At 49.9% G+C, this 23,057-nt stretch overlaps 1 protein-coding gene across 2 annotated transcripts in view; it reads right to left on the minus strand.

Moving 5' to 3' along the window:
- mertka (c-mer proto-oncogene tyrosine kinase a) overlaps window positions 1-22,699 on the minus strand; it is a 158,996-nt gene extending 136,297 nt beyond the window's left edge. Inside the window, exon 1 of one of the 2 annotated variants that reach the window (XM_055636313.1) lies at window positions 22,317-22,699. In XM_055636313.1, the coding sequence (XP_055492288.1) occupies window positions 22,317-22,380 (64 nt within the window). In that variant the 5' untranslated portion in view covers window positions 22,381-22,699. The remainder of the gene's footprint in view (window positions 1-22,316) is intronic. The other variant, XM_055636311.1, reaches the window with a different exon arrangement.
- Window positions 22,700-23,057: the final 358 nt, after the last annotated feature.

The raw sequence follows: 23,057 nt of genomic DNA on the forward strand, positions 1-23,057 counted from the left end.
TGGACTTCCTGAAGTCTACAATGAGCTCCTTGGTCTTCTTGGAGTTAAGGGCCAGGTTGTTGTCAGCGCAGTCATAGGTGAAGAGTGAGTAGAGGAGGGGGCTCAGCACACAGCCCTGTGGAACGCGCGGTGTTCAGGGTGAGGGTTGAAGAGGTGTGCTTGTCTAACCTAACAGACTGTGGTCTGTTGGTTAGAAAGTCCAGTATCCAGTTGCAGAGGGAGGGGTCGATGCCCAGGTTACCGAGTTTGATGATCAGTTTAGATGGTATAATGGTGTTGAATGCTGAGCTGTAATCGATGAACAGCATTCTTACGTAAGTGTCTCTGTTGTCGAGGTGGGAGAGGGCGGAGTGAAGTGCCGTTGAGATGGCATCCTCCGTACTCCTGTTCTTGCGGTAGGCAAACTGATAGGGATCCAGTGTGGGGATGTAGAGAGATATAGAATGTAGATATCCAATGTAGAGAGATATAAAACAAATGAATGAAAGATATGCAGAAAAGTAACGATGATAAAGGAAACAGGCCAATGTTAGTGGTGGGCTAGGTGTAAACGAGTTACAGACAATGAGACTCAACAAGACCACTTTGAAGCTGGTACAATGACTATGGTGGGGGAGGGATGATAACTGGTCCGGTACTCGGTCCCCAGCAGGGAAGGCCGCTCCGATCTAGCTGGTAGGCCGCGAGGTGGGGGGGCGAGGACGCGACTCGGAGAAATAGTCGCGTCCCCGCCAGGAAGAGACTGGGAGACGGTTTCCCCCTTACCCTGCCCCCCTCCCCCACATAGAAAAGTTAAAGTTTCCCCCAATACAACACTTTGGACTAACTAAAAATAATAAAAAAGACAGAAATAACAGACAGGCTGTAGGCAGAGGCTGCTGCCAGTGCAGCGCCCCTAGTGAAATTTGATATCTTCATTCTTCAGGGAACGGGGGTTCCCCTCTTCGACTATAGATGAGGCTCTCACCAGGGTCTCCTCTATATCCCGCAGCTCCGGTCTTACTCCCCATCCCTCCCATTCATAACAAGGGCAGAATCCCCCTTGTCCTCACCTTCCACCCCATCAGCCGTCACACACAACATATAATCCTCCGACATTTTCGCCACCTCCAACGGGATCCCACCACTCGCCGCATCTTCCCATCTCCACCCCTTTCGGCTTTCCGCAAAGACCACTCCCTCCGTAACTCCCTGGTCAATTTGTCCCTTCCCACCCAAACCACCCCCTCCCCAGGTACTTTCGCTTGCAACCGCAGGAAATGCTACACTTGTCCCTTTACCCCCCCCCCCTCGACTCCATTCAAGGACCCAAGTAGTCTTTCCTGGTGAGGCAGAGGTTCACCTGCACCTCCTCCAACCTCGTCTCTTGCATCTGCTGTTCCAGGTGTCAACTTCTCTACATCGGTGAGACCAAGCGCAGGCTCGGCGATCTCTTCGCCCAACACCTCCGCTCAGTCCGCATTAACCAATCTGATCTCCCGGTGGCTCAGCGTTTCAACTCCCCCTCCCATTGAAAATCTGGCGGTTCTGTCCTGGGCCTCCTCCATGGCCAGAGTGAGGCCCAGCGCAAATTGGAGGAGCAGCACCTCATATTTCCCTTGGGTAGTTTACACCCCAGCGGTATGAACATTGACTTCTCCAATTTCAGGAAGTCCTTGCTTTCTCCATCCTTCCCCTCCCCCTTCCCAGCTCTCCCCCAAGCCTACTGTCTCCGCCTCTTCCTTTCTTTTTCCCGCCCCCCCCCCCCCACCCGACATCAGTCTTAAGAAAGGTCGCCTATTCCTTCTCTCCATAGATAGTATACAAACTTAAAGCACACGGTATTGGGGGTTCAGTATTGATGTGGATAGAGAACTGGTTGGCAGACAGGAAGCAAAGAGTAGGAGTGAACGGGTCCTTTTCACAATGGCAGGCAGTGACTAGTGGGGTACCGCAAGGCTCAGTTCTGGGACCCCAGCTATTTACGATATATATTAATGATTTGGACGAGGGAATTGAATGCAACATCTCCAAGTTTGCGGATGACACGAAGCTGGGGGGCAGTTTTAGCTCTGAGGAGGATGCAAGGTGACTTGGATAGGCTGGGTGAGTGGGCAAATGCATGGCAGATGCAGTATAATGTGGATAAATGTGAGGTTATCCACTTTGGTGGCAAAAACAGGAAAATAGATTATTATCTGAATGGTGGCTGATTACGAAAAGGGGAGATGCAACGAGACCTGGGTGTCATGGTACACCAGTCATTAAAAGTAGGCATGCAGGTGCAGCAGGCAGTGAAGAAGGCGAATGGTATGTTAGCATTCATAGCAAAAGGATTTGAGTATAGGAGCAGGGAGGTTCTACTGCAGTTGTACAGGGTCTTGGTGAGACCACACCTGGAGTATTGCATACAGTTTTGGTCTCCTAATCTGAGGAAAGACATTCTTGCCATAGAGGGAGTACAGAAAAGGTTCACCAGACTGATTCCTGGGATGGCAGGACTTTCATATGAAGAAAGACTGGATAGACTCGGTTTGTACTCGCTAGAATTTAGAACATTGAGGGGGGATCTTATAGAAACTTACAAAATTCTTAAGGGGTTGGACAGGCTAGATGCAGGAAGATTGTTCCCGATGTTGGGGAAGTCCAGAACAAGGGGTCATAGTTTAAGGATAAGGGGGAAATCTTTTAGGACCGAGATGAGGAAAACTTTTTTTCACACAGAGAGTGGTGAATCTCTGGAATTCTCTGCCGCAGAAGGTAGTTGAGGCCAGTTCATTGGGTATATTTAAGAGGGAGTTAGATGTGGCCCTTGTGGCTAAAGGGATCAGGGGGTATGGAGAGAAGGCAGGAACAGGATACTGAATTGGATGATCAGCCATGATCATATTGAATGGCGGTGCAAGCTCGAAGGGCCGAATGGCCTACTCCTGCACCTATTTTCTATGTTTCTATGCTGCCTCATCCGCTGCATTATTCCAGCATTTTGTCTACCAAGGGAAACATGAGGTGCTGTTCCTCCAATTTGCGCTGGGCCTCACTCTGGCCATGGAGGAGGCCCAGGACAGAAACGCCAGATTTTGAATGGGAGGGGAAGTTGAAGTGCTGAGCCACCGGGAGATCAGGTTGGTTAGTGTGAACTGAGCGGAGGTGTTGGGCGAAGAGATCGCCAAGCCTGGGCCTCACTCTGATAATGGAGGAGGCCCAGGACAGAAAGGCCAGTGTGGGAATGGGAGGGAGAGTTAAAGTGTTTTACAACCGGGAGATCAGGTAGGTCCAGGCTGACTGAGCGAAGGTGTTCAGTGAAATGATGGCCCAGTCTACATTTGGACTCGTGGCTGTATAAAAGTTCATATCTTGAACAACGGATACAGTAGATGAGGCTGGAGGAGGTGCAAGTGATTAGCTGCCTAACCTGAAAGGACTGTCGGGGTCCCTGGACAGAGTCTCAGGGGGAAAACTTGGAATAACTGATTCCCAGGATTGTTTTGGGCAGACTGGAGGCTGCAAAAGCTGTGTCTCTGTGAAGTGTCATTTGGTTGCACAGCAATTTAACCCTTGTCATCCCAGATAGCTGTCTTCAAAGGTCATCAATCACCCTATCTAGATAATAAAACTTGGTTTTCAGCAGTGGAAACGGGCCCTTCTGCCAAACGTGCCCAAACATGCCCCATCTACACTGCGTTTGGTCCATATCCCTCCAAACCTGTCCTATCCATGTACCTGTCTAACTGTTTCTTAAACGTTGGGATAGTCCCAGCCTCAACTACCTCCTCTGGCAGCTTGTACCATACACCCACCACTTTCTGAGTGAAAAAGTTACCCCTCAGATTCCTATTAAATCTTCCCCCTTCACCTTGAACCTGTGCCCGCTGGCCCTCGATTCACCTACTCTGGACAAGAGACTCTGTGCATCTACCCGATCTATTCCTCTCACATTGCAAGTGTGACTTCACACTGAAAGTCAGGGGAGAGGGAATCGAGAAATATGAAAAGGTGCATAGAACGAACAGATGAAAGGTGTGCAAAAGGACAAATCAAAGGCAGCAATGATGATCAAGGAAGGGTGGAGCCCACAATAGTCCATTGTTGGCTGTGGGGAAGGTGACAGGCTTGGCCCATATAAAGTAAACGACATCAAAGCAGACTCTCCATCCTGCCGATCTCACAAGAACATGAATAGAATTGCAAGTCTCATCATCGTTACCCTAGTTTACAATGAAGGCAAATTCCTTGTATGTGTACGTACTTGACCAATATTCATTCCTTATTCATCTGCTCAGTTTGTCTTGGGCATACAATGAAGTTTATTTTAGTTTAGTTTAGTTTAGAGATACAGCGCGGTAACAGGCCCTTCGGCCTTCCGAGTCCACGCCGACCTGCGCTCCCCGCGCGCTAACGCTATCCTGCACACACTAGGGACAATGTACAATTATACTAAAGCCAATTAGGCAACAAACCTGTGCGCCCGTGAATGTGGGAGGAAACCGGAGATCCCGGATAAACTTTACTTTAGACATTAGACATACAACGCGGAAACAGGCCCTTCAGCCCACCGAGTCTGCCTCAACCAACGATCGCCCCATACACCAGCAATATCCTACACACACACGCACGCTAGGGTCAACTTACAAGTTACAGAAGCCAATGAACCTACAAACAAGTCAAGTCAAGTCAAGTCAAGTTTATTTGTCACATGCACATACGAGATGTGCAGTGAAATGAAAGTGGCAATGCTCGCGGACTTTTGTGCAGACAAACAACAAAACAACCAAACAAATTATAAACACAATCATAACACACATATTCTTTTACATAATAAATAATAGAAGGAAAAACGTTCACTAGAGTTAGTCCCTGGTGAGAAAGGCGTTTACAGTGCAAATTGCCTCTGGGAAGAAACTCCTTCTCAACCTCTCCGTTCTCACTGCATGGCAACGGAGGCGTTTGTATGTCTACAATGAAGTTTGAAAAACAATGAAAAACCTGTATGTCTTTGGAGTGTGGGGGGAAACCGGAGCACCCGGAGAAATCGCACGTGGTCTCAGGGAGAACGTGCAAACTCCATACGGACAGCAGGTGTCGCCAGGATCGAACTTGGGTCTCAAGCGCTGTGAGGCAGCAACTCCCCCGTTGAGCCACTGTGCGGCCCCAACTGCAGCCAGTTTAGTACAATATTGGACAGCCAGTTTAGGACAATATTGTCCACATCCGTAAGTCAACACTTTCCATTGTGAGAGGGCGGGGGGGGGAGAATTTGCAGGAAAACAAACTGTGCGAGCGGCCTCGTTAATTTAGATCTTTGCAGTGGATTAAGCTCGGTGTCCTTTCAGAGTCTGCCAACAGATTTCATGACCTTGCTGGCCGGCCGGGCAGCGTTGCCAGCTTTCCACCGGCTCAACTGCGCTGGGATTGAACACAACACAATAACGTACTGTCTCCGCCTCGGCCCAAACACTCCCAACTATTTCACAAAAGGAAACAACAGTCACAAAATATGTGTGAGATGTCAAGGAAAGAACATTGACTCCGACGTGCTGTTTATGTTTTAATATTAAAACTGAACGGGGAAACCACCAACACAATGCATGTTCTAACAAGACCACTCCTTTAGAACAAAGCTTCAATTTAAAAAATTCTAATCAACTTTCGACTTTAGGTTCAGGGGTGGAGCAAAGAAACAGGCCCTTCGGCCCCTCAACTCTGTGCCGACCAGCGATCCTCGTGCACTATCACTATCCTACACACCATGGACAATTTACAATTTTACCAATTAGCCTACAAATCTGTCGGACTTTGACCAGAGAAAACCCGTACAGGTCACAGGAAGAACAAAGATTCTCCACACAGACAGCAGCCGTCGTCAGAATCGAACCCGGGTCCGTGGCGCTGTAAGGCAGCAACTCTACCGCTGTACCACCACACCGACCAATCTCCATAGCCTTGTCCATCCTTGTGTCTCTAGCTCCCAGTTCAACAATGCCTCACAAACACTCCTCACTGATTTTTGTCACATTATTACACATCTTTGCCCAGATTCCCAATTGCTAGATATCTCTCTCTAAATTTAGCTGCCTAATTGGGCCTGCCCAATTTAAAGCCCTGTCCCACTGTATGAGCTAAATCAAGAGCTCTCCCGAGTTTTAAAAAAAAAGCAAACGCGTGGAAGCACGTGGAATGTACGTAGCGGGTACGTCGGAGCTCGGGGACGTCTCTTAGCGGCTCGTAACGCTAACGGCAGGTACTTGGGAAACGCGGTAAGCTTGGGAAGACTCGTGAAGATTTTTTAACATGTTAAAAAATCTCCACGAGAGCCCTGAGTACCAACGAGCGGCCATTACCGTAAATCTCCGAGTTCGAATCAGGGCAAACTCGGGAGAGCTCTTGAATGAAATCGTACAGTGGGACAGGGCTTTAAGGCGATTTTTTAGGCGACTGCCAGCGACTAAGACAATGGAATTCACCCAAGTCAGCACCAGCGGTAACCTACATCACCTGGCAACAACCTACGTTACCCTGGCAACAACCCAAATTGGCGCCACAGTCGCCGAAGATTTTTCAACATGCTGAAAGTTTTTTGGCAGTCGCCTGTACTCACCTAAAAAAATGGCCTAGGTGGGACAGCCCCATATCCCTGCAACAGCCTGGCAACCTATTTCTTTGACCAAGCCTCTTGTCATCTGTTCCAAGGACCTGAAATGTACTTATCTGTCAGTATACAGTAGTTCCAATAGACAATAGACAATAGGTGCAGGAGTAGACCATTCGGCCCTTCGAGCCAGCACCGCCATTCAATGTGATCATGGCTGATCATCTCCAATCAGTACCCCGTTCCTGCCTTCTCCCCATATCCCCTGACTCCGCTATCTTTAAGAGCCCTGTCTAGCTCTCTTTTGAAAGCATCCAGAGAACCTGCTTCCACCGCCCTCTGAGGTAGAGAATTCCACAGACTCACCACTCTCTGTGAGAAAAAGTGTTTCCTCGTCTCTGTTCTAAATGGCTTACCCCTTATTCTTAAACTGTGGCCCCTGGTTCTGGACTCCCCCAACATCGGGAACATGTTTCCTGCCTCTAGCGTGTCCAAACCCTTAATAATCTTTTATGTTTCAATGAGATACCCTCTCATCCTTCTAAACTCCAGAGTGCACAAGCCCAGCTGCTCCATTCTCTCAGCATATGACAGTCCCGCCATCCCGGGAATTAACCTCGTATTTCCCGGCCCTCTGGGCAAGCCAGTCCGAGGACAGAGAACATAAGAGACTGCAAATGTTGGAAGCATGAGCCTAAAACAAGGTGCTAGAGGATCGGGAGTAATAAGAATCAAGGGCCACAAGATCTTCCTGGTAGGGGATGGGTGGGTAAAGGAACAAGATGTCCATAGTAAAAATAAGGCCACAGTAACCAGGAAACTGAAAGTTATTAAAGTGTAGTTCAGTTTAATTTAGTTCAGAAACAGGCCCTTTGGCCCAGAGTCTGCACTGACCAGCGATCCCCGCACACCAACACTGTCCAGGGACAATTTACACTCATACCAAGCCAATTAACCTACAAACCCGTACGTCTTTGGTGTGTGGGAGGAAACAGAAGATCTCGGAGACAACCCACAGGGAGAACGCACCAACTCCGTACAAACAGCAGCCGTAGTCAGGATCGAACCCGAATCCCCCTGTGCTGAAGGCGCTGTAAGGCAGCAACTCTACCGTCCCGCCTAAGTTAAAGGGCGTGCGAGGTGCCTCGGATGTAGGTCGGAAGGGTTTGGATAAGTGGGGAGAGAGATGAGCTCTGTGGAACAGGAGGAGGTAGAAGCAATGGGCTTGCCAGGCCACTCTGTACTGGGGGAAGGAGATGGAAATGGTTCGGGCAGCATCTGCGGATAGAAACGGACAGACAGCGTGAAGTCCACAGAAAGTCCCTGGAACACCATCTGTCCCTTTCCCTCCACAGATGCTGCTTGAATCACTGAGTGCCTCCAGCCCTTTGTTGTTTGTCCAGCCTTGTAGGCATGCTCACGTTCTACACAGCTGGCTGCCAAAGTCAACTTCACTGCAAGGACACAGAATTAACTTCCATTGTTATTCGGCTGTTAAATAAACACACGAGAAGGGAGCGTGAGTAGGTCATTCCGCCTTTTAACTCACTCCTGCCATTCAGCAAGGCCTTGGCGGGCCTAGCACGCTACCATTTTGCCTGCCCTTTGCTCCTCAAATGTCCACAACTCTCCTGCCCTGTTGGGGACTAACATCGAAGACTGAGCATTCTCAGCCCTCCGAAGTGGGGAATTCTAATGATTCATCACCCGTGTGAAGAAACTTCTCATTTTTGTCCTAACCCGCATACAGACACAATATCATTCGGTGATAGGTTATAGGAGTAAAGTTAGGCCATTCAGCCCATCAAGTCTACTCCGCCATTCAATCTATCTTCCCCTCTTAACCCCATTCTCCTGCCATCTTCCCGTACTAATCAAGAATCTATCTATCTCTGCCTTAAAAATATCCACTGACAGCCTCCACAGCCTTCTGTGGCAAAGAATTCCACAGATTCACCACCCTCTGACTAAAGAAATTTCCCCTCATCTCCTTCCTGAAAGAGCGTCCTTCAATTTTGAGGCTGTGACCTTTAGCCCGAGATTCTCCCGCTAGTGAAAACATCCTCTCCACATCCGACATCAACACCTCACAGAGAGTGGTGAGTTTGTGGAATTCCCTGCCTCAGAGGGTGGTGGAGGCCGGTTCTCTGGATGCTTTCAAGATCCGGTTCTCTTGATGCTTTCAAGAGGGCTCTTAAAGATAGCGGTCAGGGGATATGGGGAGAAGGCAGGAACGGGGTACTGATTGGGGAAGATCAGCCATGACCACATTGAATGGCGGTGCTGACTCGAAGGGCCGAATGGCCTACTCCTGCACCTGTTGACCAAAAACAAGACCTGTCAGGGCTCTCGCTTAACTTTTTTTCCCTGTTGCCAGCCGGGCAACCTTGGCAGCTTTTTAGGTTGCCAAATGACATTTTAGGTGGTCATTTAAGACGGCTTTCATGACGTGTGCGATAATGTGCTCGGATAAAGTGCGTAGTTACCAGTCGGAATTATACTCAGTGAAGCTTTCACATATTATTTCTGCTTCAAATAAAGTCAAACTAAACATTCACCAATCAAGACATGATATATCCCACAATGACATGCAGCAAAATTATAAGACAGTATCTCAACTATTTTTACATATTGCAATGAATGCAATTTCTATTAGGTCTTTCCACTTCCAAACAAAAATGTGGTTGGATTATTCAGCGTATGATCAACCTGTGTCAATAAATCCTGGACCATGGTAACATATATGCGGGGTTTTTCCGGGCTTCCGCAACGGCGACTTCACCCGCCCGAGTTGTGGGGTTGAAGATTACCTGGAGTGGGGCCTTACATCACCGCCCCGCGCGGCTTGGAATGGCTGCGGGACTTTGCTAGCGCCGGCCGGGGGCTCCAACACCAAGACCCGGAGCGCGGCCTTGCATCACCCGACGCGGCGTTAATGGCCGCGGGACAATTACCATCGGGCCGCGCTAATGGGGTTCAAATGACTATTAATTGTATTGTATTGTATTGTATGTATAGCTGTGAATGTTGCTCATTAAATAACTACAGTACTGATACTCCATATTAAGAGCATTGATTTGCCGTTAAAATGAATTCTGTAATAACGTGTCAACGGCAGCAGTGACAATCGAACACTGCAGTTTTAATGTTTCACGTGTTCACAATATAATTAATCCATCTTTATGGATTAAAACAAATAGTGAGAATTAAAACACATTTGATTGCACTCCTTTATCAAACATAGTCAATGTTCGCTCTGAAGACATTCCCAGGACAATAGGGTCAGGGAGGGGTGTGTGTGTGAATCAGAGTAGGGTGGATAGATGGGGGGGGGGCTAGATGGCAGTCGGTGCACAATGGATGGATTGAGGCAGGTGAATTTGCAATCGCAAGAGATGCAACACTTGTCCCTTTACCTCCCCCCTCGACTCCGTTCAAGGACCCAAGCAATCGTTCCAGGTGCGACAGAGGTTTACCTGCATCTCTTCCAACCTCATCTATTGCGTCCGCTGCTCTAGATGTCAGCAGATCTATATCGGTGAGACCAAGCGGAGGTTGGGCGATCGTTTCGCCGAACACCTCCGCTCGGTCCGCAATAACCAAGCTGACCTCCCGGTGGCTCAGCACTTCAACTCCCCCTCCCACTCCGTCTCCGACCTCTCTGTCCTGGGTCTCCTCCATGGCCACAGCGAGCAGCACCAGAAATTGGAGGAACAGCACCTCATATTCCGTTTGGGGAGTCTGCATCCCGGGGGCATGAACATCGAATTCTCCCAATTTTGTTAGTCCTTGCTGTCTCCTCCCCTTCCTCAGCCCCCCTGCTGTCTCCTCCCATCCCCCAGCCTTCGGGCTCCTCCTCCTTTTCCCTTTCTTGTCCCCGCCCCCGATCAGTCTGAAGAAGGGTTTCGGCCCGAAACGTTGCCTATTTCCTTCGCTCCATAGATGCTGCTGCACCCGCTGAGTTTCTCCAGCTTTTTTGTGTAACCTTGAATTAGTACGTGTTGGAGTAGGTAGAATTGTGAGGGGACAGCACGGGGGGATGGTAGTGGTGTTGAATGGGGGTTCAGTAGGGATGGATGGGGGTAGACAAAAGTGCTGGAGAAACTCAGCGGGTGAGGCAGCATCTATGGAGCGAAGGAAATAGGCAACGTTTCGGGTCGAGACCCTTCTTCAGACTGTTACCCCCATTCTTCTTGAATGGGGAGGATCAGTACAGGATGGATGGAGGGGGGGGGAGATCAGCGCAGGATGAATTGGGGGGGGGGGGGGGGGGTCAGTCAGTACAGTGTGGATCGGAGGGTCTGTGCAGGATGAATGGGGGAAGGTGCAGGGTAAATGGAGGGTGGGTGGGTCAGTACGGGATGAATGCATGGATTGGTACAGGATGGATGGGGGATCAGTACAGGATGGCATGGGAATGATTAAGTACAGGATGAATTGGGGGACCAGTGCAGGATGGATGGGGGTGGGGGGGGGGGGTGGCAGAAGAATCAATGCGAGGTGGATAGGGTGATCAGCACAGGATGAATAGATTGGGGGGGGGGGGGGTAGATGGGGAGGGGTGTACAGGGGATGTCAGTGAGGACTGAATAGAGGCGGGAATGAGGATCAGTGCGGGATGTAGAGGAGGGGTCCCAGGATAAAGGGGGGGTGGGGGTGGAGGGGTCGTACAAGAGAGAGAGAGAGAGAGAGAGAGAGAGAGAGAGAGAAGGGGGGCGAGCGAGGTGGGGAGGAGGGAAGGTCAGCGCTCCTCGGACAACATCGCCCCGCTGCCTTGGCCGTTGGGAATTCCTCCCCACCGCCTCCCTCCTCCGCCAGCCAACGGTGCCGAGCAGTGCAGCTCAAAGATCCTATGGTATCTTTGGTGCAGCTGCTTCAGAAGTGTCGGAGCGAATGACGGGTCTCACACAGCAGCCGTGGAAGCGGCTCCATCACCAACTCCTCCCTGATAGCGGCTGCTGCTTGCAAACCCGCTAATGGCTCCATCTACTCCTCCCCCCGCACCCCGCCCGCCCTGATAGCGGCCGCTGCTTGCAAATCCACTACCCGGCACTTTCAAAACAAACCCTCCCGCACGCCGAGGCCTCCCCCTCCCTCCATCCTCCCGGTCTTGGCGTGCGGGAGTTTTTTTTTTCAAGCGCCGGGTAGTAGATTTGCAAGCAGCGGCCGCTATCAGGGCGGGCGGGGAGCGGGAGGAGGAGGAGATGGAGGCGCTGCTACCGCTGTGCGGGGCCCGTCATTCGCTCCAACACTTCGTCACCATGCACCTAGTATCTTTCTCACGCAATACAGCCGCCACCGCCGACACAAAATGTCGCGTTCCTTTTCTCCATAGATGCTGCCTGACCCGCGGAGTTACTCCAGTTTTTTGTGTCTGTCTTCGGTATAAACCAGTATCTGGTTGCTAAGCCGGGCAAAATGACTCGGTGTTTAGTTGCCCGGCGGCGCTTTGAGTGGTCAGTGGCACCCGGGCAACCATTAATTTCGAGCCCTGCTCTGTCAAAGGGCGGTTGAGCTTCTAGCGAGCCAACTATCTTCAGTAGAAGTTGTGATCACTGTCGTACGTTGCATTGTAAGGAATGATGATAAAGCACACACACCAAAATCCTAGACTTCCAGTGGTGGAAGTCCGCAGGAACTGGAGGACAGAGATGTGTGGTGCGTCCGTCACCGTTCCCGTCATGAACCAGCACCACTGCGTCGCTAATGTTTACAACGATGATGAATGAATGAATCATCTCCATCAGCCCATACCATAGTAGATGTGACGACCATAGAATTGGAAAGAAAACTCCCAACCCAAAAAGGGCTGAAGCATTCACAACCACGAAGCAGACTATTATCTGAATGGTGGACGATTAGGAAAAGGGGAGATGCAACGAGACCTGGGTGTCATGGTACACCAGTCATTAAAGGTAGGCACGCAGGTGCAGCAGGCAGTGAAGAAAGCGAATGGTATGTTAGCATTCATAGCAAAAGGATTTGAGTATAAGAGCAGGGAGGTTGTACTGCAGTTGTACAGGGTCTTGGTGAGACCACACCCGGAGTATTGCGTACAGTTTTGGTCTCCTAATCTGAGGAAAGACATTCTTGCCATAGAGGGAGTACAGAGAAGGTTCACCAGACTGATTCCAGGGATGTCAGGACTTTCATATGAAGAAAGACTGGATAGACTCGGCTTGTACTCGCTAGAATTTAGAAGATCGAGGGGGGATCTAATAGAAACTTACAACATTTTTAAGGGGTTGGACAGGCTAGATGCAGGAAGATTGTTCCCGATGTTGGGGAAGTCCAGAACAAGGGGTCACAGTTTAAGGATAACGGGGAAGTCTTTTAGGACCGAGATGAGAAAAACATTTTTCACACAGAGAGTGGTGAATCTGTGGAATTCTCTGCCACAGAGGATAGTTGAGGCCAGTTCATTGGCTATATTTAAGAGGGAGTTAGATGTGGCCCTTGTGGCTAAAGGGATCAGGGGGTATGGAGAGAAGGCAGGTACAGGATACTGAGTTGGATGATCAGCCATGATCATATTGAATGGCGGTGCAGGCTCGAAGGGCCGAATGGCCTACTCCTGTACCTATTTTCTATGTTTCTTTGTTTCTATGACCAGGTTCAGCCAGAAATACTGAATGGGTAGACCTCGGCTTCTTCCCTAGATTTATAGGAACAAAGAAGCCAGTCTCCAGCCAGTTTGAATCTCTCCAAATCACATCAAGAAACAGATGAGTGCACATAACACAGAAAAGGCTCCGAGACTAGACAGTGTTGGTATTGAAGCCCTGGCTCCAGAAACCAGCTGCACCTCCCGCTGAGCCACTCCACTGCAAGCACACACTCCTTGGCAATGTGCAAACTTGGCTATGTCCAGCCAGTTCATAAAAAGCAGGGCAAATCCAATCCGTCTTTTGATTTAGTTTAGGCTGGGCGGCAGGGTGGTGCAGCGGTAGAGTCAAGGCCCTGTCCCACTGTACGAGGTAATTCAAGAGCTCTCCCGAGTTTAAAAAAAAATCAAACTGGTGGTAAGCATGTACGTAGAATGTACGTAGCGGGTATGTCGGAGCTTGGGGACGTCTCTTAGCGGCTCGTAACGCTAACGACAGGTACTCGGGAAACGCAGTAAGCTCATGAAGATTTTTCAACATGTTAAAAAACGTCCACGAGATCCCCGAATACCTACAAGCGGCTATTACCATAATTCTCCGAGTTCGGATCAGGGGAAACTCGGGAGAACTCTTGAATTACCTCGTACAGTGGGACAGGGCCTTACAGCGCCGGAGGCCCAGGTTCGATCCCATCTACAGGTGCTGTCCGTACGGAGTTTGTACGTTCTCCCAACACCGTGTGGCTTTTCTCCGAGATCTTTAAATTCCTCCCACACATCAAAGGCGTACAGGTATACAGTGGCTTGGTTTCAGTGTACATTGTCCCTGGTGTGTGTAGGATGGTGATAATGCGCGTGGGTCGCTGGTCGGCGTGGACTCGGAGGGCCGAAGGGCCTGTTTCCACGCTGTATCTCTAAACTAAACCAAACTGAACTTTAGAGATACAGCGTAGAAACAGGCCCTTCGGCCCACCGAGTCCACACCGATCAGCAATCACCCCGTACACTAGCACCATCCCACACAAGCATCATCCCGTACACTCGTACCAGGACAATTTACAATTTACAGAAGCCAATTAGCCTACAAACCTGTGCGTCTTTGGAGCGTGGGAGGAAACCGGGGCATGTAGAGAAAACCCACGCGATCATGGGGAGAACGTACAAACTCCGTACAGACAGCACCCATAGTCATGGGGTCACCGTCCAGTTAGGTTTGGCTGCCCAGCCTGCAGCTGTTTGTATTTTCACTTCTTTTTTTTATTTTTAGTGTGTTAAAAAGTGTTTTGTTTAGAGGTCTATTCTTTTTTGTGGGGGGGGGGGGGGGGGGGGGGGGGGGGGGGGGGGGGGGAGGGGGAAACTGCTCTTCCTGGTCCCTACCTGGTCGGAGAGGCAGCTGTTCTCCGGGCAGCATCTTCAACCCGTCCTCACGGCCTACCAACAGGCCTGGAGCGGCGTTTCCTGTCGGGGACTGGCCAGAACCACAGCTTCGGCGGCGGCGGCGGCACGGCGCCGGAGCGCTATCGCGGAGCGGGCGACGCCTTGCCCGGGTCACCGCGCTGGAACTCCGGTGAGCTGGGACCGCTGATAAAACATCGTGAAGCTGCGGGATTGTGGAGCGGCTAGCTGCCGGCGGCGGCGCTGACTTTACACCGGGAGCCTGGGATCTCTCGCCGAGATCACCAGTGGTGGAGCTCCATCCAGCGCGGCCTGTCGGCTTCGGGAGCCGCGGTCTCCAGTACGGGAAGCGGCCGTTCCAGGGTTCCCATGCCGCTGAGAGGATTCTCCCGACGCCGGAGCACCATCATCCGGCGAGAACGGCCTGGAACATTGGGCCTCCGTTGCGGCGACTGTGGAGGCCTCAATAGGCCCGACTATGGGTGGACAATGGGGATGGGGACTGGACTTTGTGCCTTCCCTCATAATGGGAACCATTGTGGAGGGATGTTTTTATGTTTACTGTTAAATTCTTTAGTGTTGTGTCTTATCTTTATTCGTGTTGCTGCAATGACGAGTCAAATTTCACGACACCAATTGGCGTATCTGATAATAAATGTCCTTTGTAGCCTTTGTATCCTTTGAACCCTAATTGACGTCAACCAGTCTACTTTTCAATTACCAGCAGAAGGATATTTTTCTCCAGAGATACTGCTTGAACCGCTGAGTTACTCCAATGCTATGTGCCTGTGTTCCAAGATTTGAAGGCCCAAGTTATAGGGAGAGGTGGCGCTGCGATACAGTTGCCTATCTCCGCCTTATAAATATCCACGGTTCCACAGCCCTCTGTGGCAATGAGTTCCACAGATTCACTACCCTCTGACTAACGATGTTTCTCCTCACCTCCTTTCTAAAAGAGCACCCTTTAATTTTGAGGCTATGACCTCTCTCCCACCATTAGAAACATCCTCTCCACATCCACTCTATCCAAGCCTTTCACGATTCGGTAAGTTTCAATGAGGTACCCCCTCATCCTTCAAAACTCCAGCGAGTACAGGCCCAGGTGCTGTCAAACGCTCATCGTATGCTAACCCTCTCATTCCTGGAATCATTCGTGTAAACCTCCTCTGGACCCTCTCCAGAGCCTGCACATCCTTCCTCACATATGGAGCCCAGAACCCGCTGAGTTACTCCAGCTTTATGTGTCTGTCCGGTTTAAACCAGCATCTGTAGTTGCTTCCTGCACTCTTTGCTGGGAACATTCTTTAAGGGATGGATGGGTGAAGTACAGAGCAGTTTACAAACTACATTAGGAAGCAATCACTTGCATGCGACTGCGTGCGTTTGGCGCGACCAAACGGAAGCGAAGTTCACGCTACGAACATGCAAGTTCGTGTGTGACGTCATTTGCGTCATGCTTACCAATCAGTTGGGCAGGAGGCGGGCCGACTGAATTTGGGCAGCGCACGGCGTCGGGCGGTGACGTCATCACGCAATGCCACGCCGTCGGTGACCTCATCGCGCGACGCCACGTGCTAGGCATACGCCGTCAAGACGCTGCGTACGTCGTCAAGACGCTGCGGACGGCCGCAATGCGCCTCATGCCGACAGGCCATTATAGCGCGAAGATTTCAGCCACTGCAAGAATTTCGAAGCCCCGCACGATGTTGGGACCAGCCCCGCACAACTCCGCGATTCTAAGTGGGACCGGATCCGCGCGGCCATACGGTGCCCGTACGCCTAAAGCCTCACGAGGTCGCGTAATTTGCGAGCCAAGGTCGCGCAAGTGGGACTGGCCCTCAAGTAATTATTCCTTGGAGCACAGGAGGCTGAGTGATCATCTTATGGAGGTGGATAAAATCATGAGGGGAATAGATGGGGTGAACCAACAGTCATTTTGCCTGGGTACGGAATCAAGAACTAGAGGCCATAGTGTGCAGGAGTGATGGGGAAGAAGAATAACATAGAATTAGCATCAACGAGGGTTGGATGCGCAGCAAAGGATGTGTTTCCATGCTGTTTCTCCAAACTAAACTGAACAGCAGACTTATCACTTTCCCCATTTCTCAGAGTAAAAGGCGAGAGGGTAAAGATCTCAGGCGAGAGGGGAGAGTAGGAACCTGATGAGCAACATCTGCCCAGAGAGGGAGGGGGGGGGGTTGTTAGAAACAGCTGCCAGAGGAAACTTCTCACAAGGGTTGAGGCAAGTCCAATAACATTTCAAAGACTTTAAACATGGATTGGAAAGGATGTGAGGTGCATCAGTCACATGTGGGTAAGGTGGACAAGCTTCAATGGGGCATGACGGACAGGTTGGTCCGCAGAGCCTCTGCCCATGCTGTGGAACATGATCTTAAAAACAGAGTCACTAATGGCACCAGAGGCTGGAATTCAATCTTGAACAAACAATTCCTGCAGCCCACCCGATCTCCTGGTTTATCTGACAATGTACAGCTGAAGTTAGACACAAGGATCCGGAGTAACTCTAAGGGAGTGCAGAGACGGTTCACCAGACTGATTCCTGGGATGTCAGGACTGTCTTATGAGGAAAGACTGGATAGACTTGGTTTATACTCTCTAGAATTTAGAAGATTGAGAGGGGATCTTATAGAAACTTACAAAATTCTTAAGGGGTTGGACAGGCTAGATGCAGGAAGATTGTTCCCGATGTTAGGGAAGTCCAGGACAAGGGGTCACAGCTTAAGGATAAGGGGGAAATCCTTTAAAACCGAGATGAGAAGAACTTTTTTCACGCAGAGAGTGGTGAATCTCTGGAACTCTCTGCCACAGAGGGTAGTTGAGGCCAGTTCATTGGCTATATTTAAGAGGGAGTTAGATGTGGCCCTTGTGGCTAAGGGGATCAGGGGGTTTGGAGAGAAGGCAGGTACGGGATACTGAGTTGGATGATCAGCCATGATCATATTGAATGGCGGTGCAGGCTTGAAGGGCCGAATGGCCTACTCCTGCACCTATTTTCTATGTTTCTATGTTTCTATGTTTCTAACTCAGGGGGTCAGACAGCATCTCTGGAGATAAGGAATTGGTGACGGTTCGGGTTGTGGAGAAGGGGCTTGACCTGAAACGTTATGCATTCCTTTTCTCCAGAGATGCTGTCTGACCTGATGACTTACTCCAGCTTCTTGTGTCTGACTTCAGTTTAAACCAGCATTTGCCGTTCCTTCTTACAGCTGTATTGCACTGACTGCGAGCTGTTTTACTCACTACACATTCTCACAAGGGTTGGAGGTATCATTTGGCAACAAGACCAGCTGTACTTTTGAATGTAATCATTTGCCAGAAACACAGGTTCGATCCTGACCTTAGTTTAGTTTAGAGATACAGACCAGAAACAGGCCCTTCGGCCCACCAGGTCCGCGCCGACCAGCGATCCCCGTACATTAGCACTATCCTACACCCATTATGGACAATTTACACATTTATCGAGTAAATTAACCTATAAACCTGTACATAGACAATAGGTGCAGGAGGAGGCCATTCGGCCTTTCAAGCAACCACCGTCATTCATTGTCATCTTGGCTGATCGTCCCCTATCAATAACCCGTGCCTGCCTTCTCCCCATATCCCTTGACTCCACTAGCCCCTAGAGCTCCATCTAACCCTCTCTTAAATCCATCCAGTGATTTGGCCTCCATTGCCCTCTGTGGCAGGGAATTCCATAAATTCACAACTCTCTGGTTGAAAAAGTTTTTTCTCACCTCAATCTTAAATGGCCTCCCCTTTATTCCAAGACTGTGGCCCCTGGTTCTGGACTCGCCCAACATTGGGAACATTTTTGCACGTTCCCCCTTTGACCGCATGGGTTTCCTCCGGGTGCTCCAGTTTCCTCCCACATCCCAAAGATGTGAGGGTTTGTATAGAAAGGAAATGCAGATGAGTAGGGAGGAACTGAAGATGCTGGTCTACACTGAAGATAGACACAAAGTGCTGGAGTAACTCAGCAGGACAGGCAGTATCTCTGGAGAGAAGGAACGTTTCGGGTCGACACCCTTCTTCAGACTCGAACCAGGAAAATCAACCAATCCTCTCCAGAGATGCTGCCTGTCCCGCTGAGTTACTCCAGCATTTTGTGTGGGTTTGTAGGTTATTTGGCCTCTGTAAAGGGGCTGTCCCACTTGGGCGACCTAATTGGCAAGTTTAGAAGTTTGAAAAAATGACGTGTTGAAGACATCCTTCGACTATGTTGAAGACCAGCTTCGACTAGCTACGACCAAAGATCTTATAGCGAAGCAAGATGGGTTACTCACGCAAACGTGTAGTACGCTCATGGGCGGATTCATGGGTGATTATATGACTCAATTTAGCAACCAGCCTCCGCCATCTTGCTTCCAGCCAGAGATTGGATCCGCAGCGGGGAGAGTGAGTGCGCGGCCCGGGGCAGCGGGGAGAGGGAGTGTGAGGTCCGGGGCAGCGGGAGAGGGAGTGTGAGGTCCGGGGCAGCGGGAGAGGGAGTGTGGGGTTCGGGGCAGCGAGGAGAGGGAGTGTGGGGTTCGGGGCAGCGAGGAGAGGGAGTGTGGGGCAACGGGGAGAGGGGCATAGGAGGGGGGGAGACATTGTAGTGAGGGGGCAGGCGAAGAAGTGCCGGGGGCGGATAAGGCCTAGTGTGTGTGAAGTTGCGGGGAGGTTTACAATGTTTCTTATTTACAATGTTTCTTGTCTAGTCTGAAATAAAGTTCATTATTGGATCAGAAGAAATATAATTGTGTGTGTTATATGATTATATACATTTATATAATTTTCATGTATGTGTGTTATAAACATTTTATTCTTTAACAAGAATGAACAGAATTATAAACTAACAGAATTATGAATCTAACCCTATATCACACACAAAAACTTCCCCCGCAATGTCAATTACCCTGCGAGTCGGGTCGGTTCCGGTTACTACAAAATCAACTCAAACACTGCTTGTGAGCCATTTAAAATGAAATGATTTAAAAAACATTAAAAAAAGACAACTACCAGAGTCAAATTTTATTCTTGACAAGAAGTATGAACTGACAGATTTATGAATCTAACCCACACAAACTGTTGCCCCGCAACATTGATTACACTGCGAGTCGGGTCGGATCAGGTAGGCTCAGGTTGCTAAAATGGGCGTGGACAAATGCCCAGGATCCCCTCCATAGCGTACTACACGTCAGCCCATTGCATTTCGCAGGAGTAGCCTATCTTGCTCTGCTATAAGACCTTTGAGTCTGACTGTCTCCCTGATTAACTGTTATCTGTTTGCTTTGGTTGTCACCTTCTCTCAGCTAACAATGATCATTGTTCCTTGATCTTCATCTCTTTTGATCCCTTACCCTTCCATATCTCAGTGTCTCCCTCTCCCCTGACCAAAGATCTTATAGCGAAGAAAGACGGGTTACTCTCACGCAAAAGTGTAGTACGCCCATGGGCGGATTCATGGGTGATTATATGACTCATTTTAGCAACCAGCCGTATCCCCCGCCATCTTGTTCCACCATCTTGCTCAGCCATCTCGCTTCCGGCCAAAGATTGGATCCTCAGCGGGGAGAGGGAGTGTGGGGTCCGGGGCAGCGGTAGAGGGAGTGTGGGGCAGCAGGGAGAGGGGCATAGGAGGGGGGGAGACATTGTAATGTGGGGGCGGGCGAGGGAGTGCAGGGGATAAGGCCTAGTGTGTGTGAAGTTGTGGGGAGGTTTACAATGTTTCTTATTTACAATGTTTCTTGTCTAGTCTGAAATAAAGTTCATTATTGGATCAGAAGAAATATAATTGTGTGTGTTATATGATTATATACATTTACATAATTTTCATGTATGTGTGTTTATATACATTTTATTCTTTAACAAGAATTAACAGAATTATGAACTAACAGAATTATGAATCTAACCCTATAATCACGCACAAAAGGTTCCCGCGCAATGTCAATTACCCTGCGAGTCGGGTCGGTTCCGGTTACTACAAAATCAACTCAAACACTGCTTGTGAGCCATTTAAAAAGAAATGATTTAAAAAACATTAAAAAAGACAATTACCAGAGTCAAATTTTATTCTTGACAAGAAGTTTGAACTGACAGATTTATGAATCTAACCCACACAAACTGTTGCCCCGCAACATTGATTACACTGCGAGTCGGGTCAGGTAGGCTCAGGTTACTAAAATGGGCGGGGAAAAATGCCCAGGATCCCCTCCATAGCTACTACATGTCAGCCCATTGCATTTAGCAGGAGTAGCCCATCTTGCTCCGTCCACTATAAGATCTTTGCCCCTGACTCTCAGTCTACAGAAGGGTCTCGACCCAAAATGTCACCCATTCCTTCCCTCCAGAGATGCTGCCTGTCCCGCTGAGTTACCCCTGCATTTTCTGTCTATCTGCAGACGGTATGCGGCGCGACTCTCGTCAGCAGCGGCCTCTGCAGCCCGTCTGCGTTTTTATTATTTTTTGTCTATGTTTTTTAATGTAGTTTTTTTGTTATTTTTTGTTGGGGTATGTGTGTGGGGGTGGGGTGGGAGGGAGGGGGTAACTTTTAAATCTCTCCCTGCATGGGAGACCTGACCTTTTCTTTGTCGGGGCTCCGTTGTCGTTGGGGCTGCAACGGGGAGCGGCCTCCAACAGGAAGACTGGGGGCTCTGGTGCCGACTACTCACTTCACCGTCGCGGAGCTGGCCGAGTCCGGAGCGGGTGGAGCGGTGGTGGAGCGCTGCTGCTGCTGCTGCTGCCCGACCTCCAGAGATTCGGAGGCTGCAACTGCGGGTCTGGCGGACGGCGGCACCGGGAGCCCGCGGGTCCCTGTAGGGAGACCGCTTTTCAGGGCTCCCGCAACGGCGACTTCTCCCGCCCGAGTTGCGGGGTTGAAGAGCTCCTGGAGCGGGGCCTTACAGCACCGCCCCGCGCGGCTTGGAATGGCCGCGGGACTCTGCGAGCGCACGCCGGGGGCTCTAACATCAAGAACCCGGTGTGCGACCTTGCATCACCCGGCGTGGCTTTAATGGCCGCGAGACAATCACCATCGCCAGCCGGGGGCTTTGACTTTGACTCTGACATGGGGGGGGGGGGGTGAGTGCAGTGGAGATAAGTTTTTAAGTTTTTTTGGCCTTCCATCAGCAATGTGATGGATGTTTATGTAAATTATGTTGTGTCTTGGGTCTATTTGTTTGTAATGTATGGCTGCAGAAACGTCATTTCGTTTGGACCTCAAGGGGTCCAAATGACAAATAAATTGAATCTTGAAATGTACATGGTGCTTCATTCGGGAATGTAAAGTGCAGCTTAACATTTTGTTAATTCGTGGAAGAAAGATTCTCTTGCCATCGGCTACAGTATATTATTTATAGGCACGTTATAAAAAATAGTAAGTTAGTAATTTTTATTTAAATCGCACTTTTAAATCAAATCACGTTGAAGCCAGTGCTTTACAGAGAATAAATTAGAAAGCAGGAAACTTTTAAGCAGGAAAGCTTGTTTAAGTCCCAGAGTTTAAGACTTTTGCCTCCATCACAGTGAGGAGGTGCCTGGTGAACTCACTGTGGTGGATGTTAAATTTGTGTTCATTGTGTGTTTTTGTTATATAAATGACTGCAAGGCAGGAAACTTCGTCCAGACCGAAAGGATACTTTGACTTTGACTGGACTTGAGATTGGGAGCTGCCTGCAAAACTCGCTTTGAAATTAAAAATAAGTAAAACAATGTTGATAAACAACTAAACAAGTGTTTCAAGGGACTCACCAAATCCGCAGGCGGAGTACAGGAAGGGGGTGAGGAGGATCCACAGCAAGTTGATGTGCTCCATGGAGGCAGGGGGTCAGGGTCGCCTCGCCAGCCCACACGGCGACCACCCTGCCCGGGGGATCCCGCAGCCCGGCTCCGGGGAGACAGCAGCCAGCGCCTGCAGGCAGCAAGCAGCGGGGCTCTGATCACCTCAAACCACACGACTGCCCCACTCGAACTAAACTAACCCCAACAACAAGTTTGATCACAGCCACCAGTCTCACGTCCTATTGCTTCAGTTCGTGTCGCTGCTTTCTCTTCCTCTCTTGTTTCCACTCTCCCTGTTAGTTCTTTCCTGCTTTCTTTCTCTCCCCCTCTCTTTCTTGCTCTCTACCCCTCCCCCTCTCTTTTCCCTCTCCTCCCCCTTCTTTGCACCTCTCCTCCTCCCCCTCTGCACCTCTCTTCCTTCCTCCCCTCGCTCACAATCTCCTCCCTCTGTTCCCCTCTCGCCCGCGTCCACAGCAGCCACAACAACTTGCTGAGTGCGAGCAGCCAGCGTCTTGTCCCTTTGCTCTCGTTCCCACAGCGTGAGCCAGCTCTGGTGAAGCACATGACCTTCCATCCCCCTCCCCTCCCCTCCCCTCTCCTCCAAAGCAAACACAAACCCTACAATGTTATGGGTTGAGAAGGTTTCCCGGCAAGTGCCAGTGGCTTTGCACCGGGCGAGTCAAAAAGGAACACAGTGTTTTGTTTTTGCTG

The sequence above is a fragment of the Leucoraja erinacea genome, chromosome 5, assembly GCF_028641065.1.
Source record: "Leucoraja erinacea ecotype New England chromosome 5, Leri_hhj_1, whole genome shotgun sequence".
In the NCBI taxonomy this organism is placed as follows: domain Eukaryota; kingdom Metazoa; phylum Chordata; class Chondrichthyes; order Rajiformes; family Rajidae; genus Leucoraja; species Leucoraja erinaceus.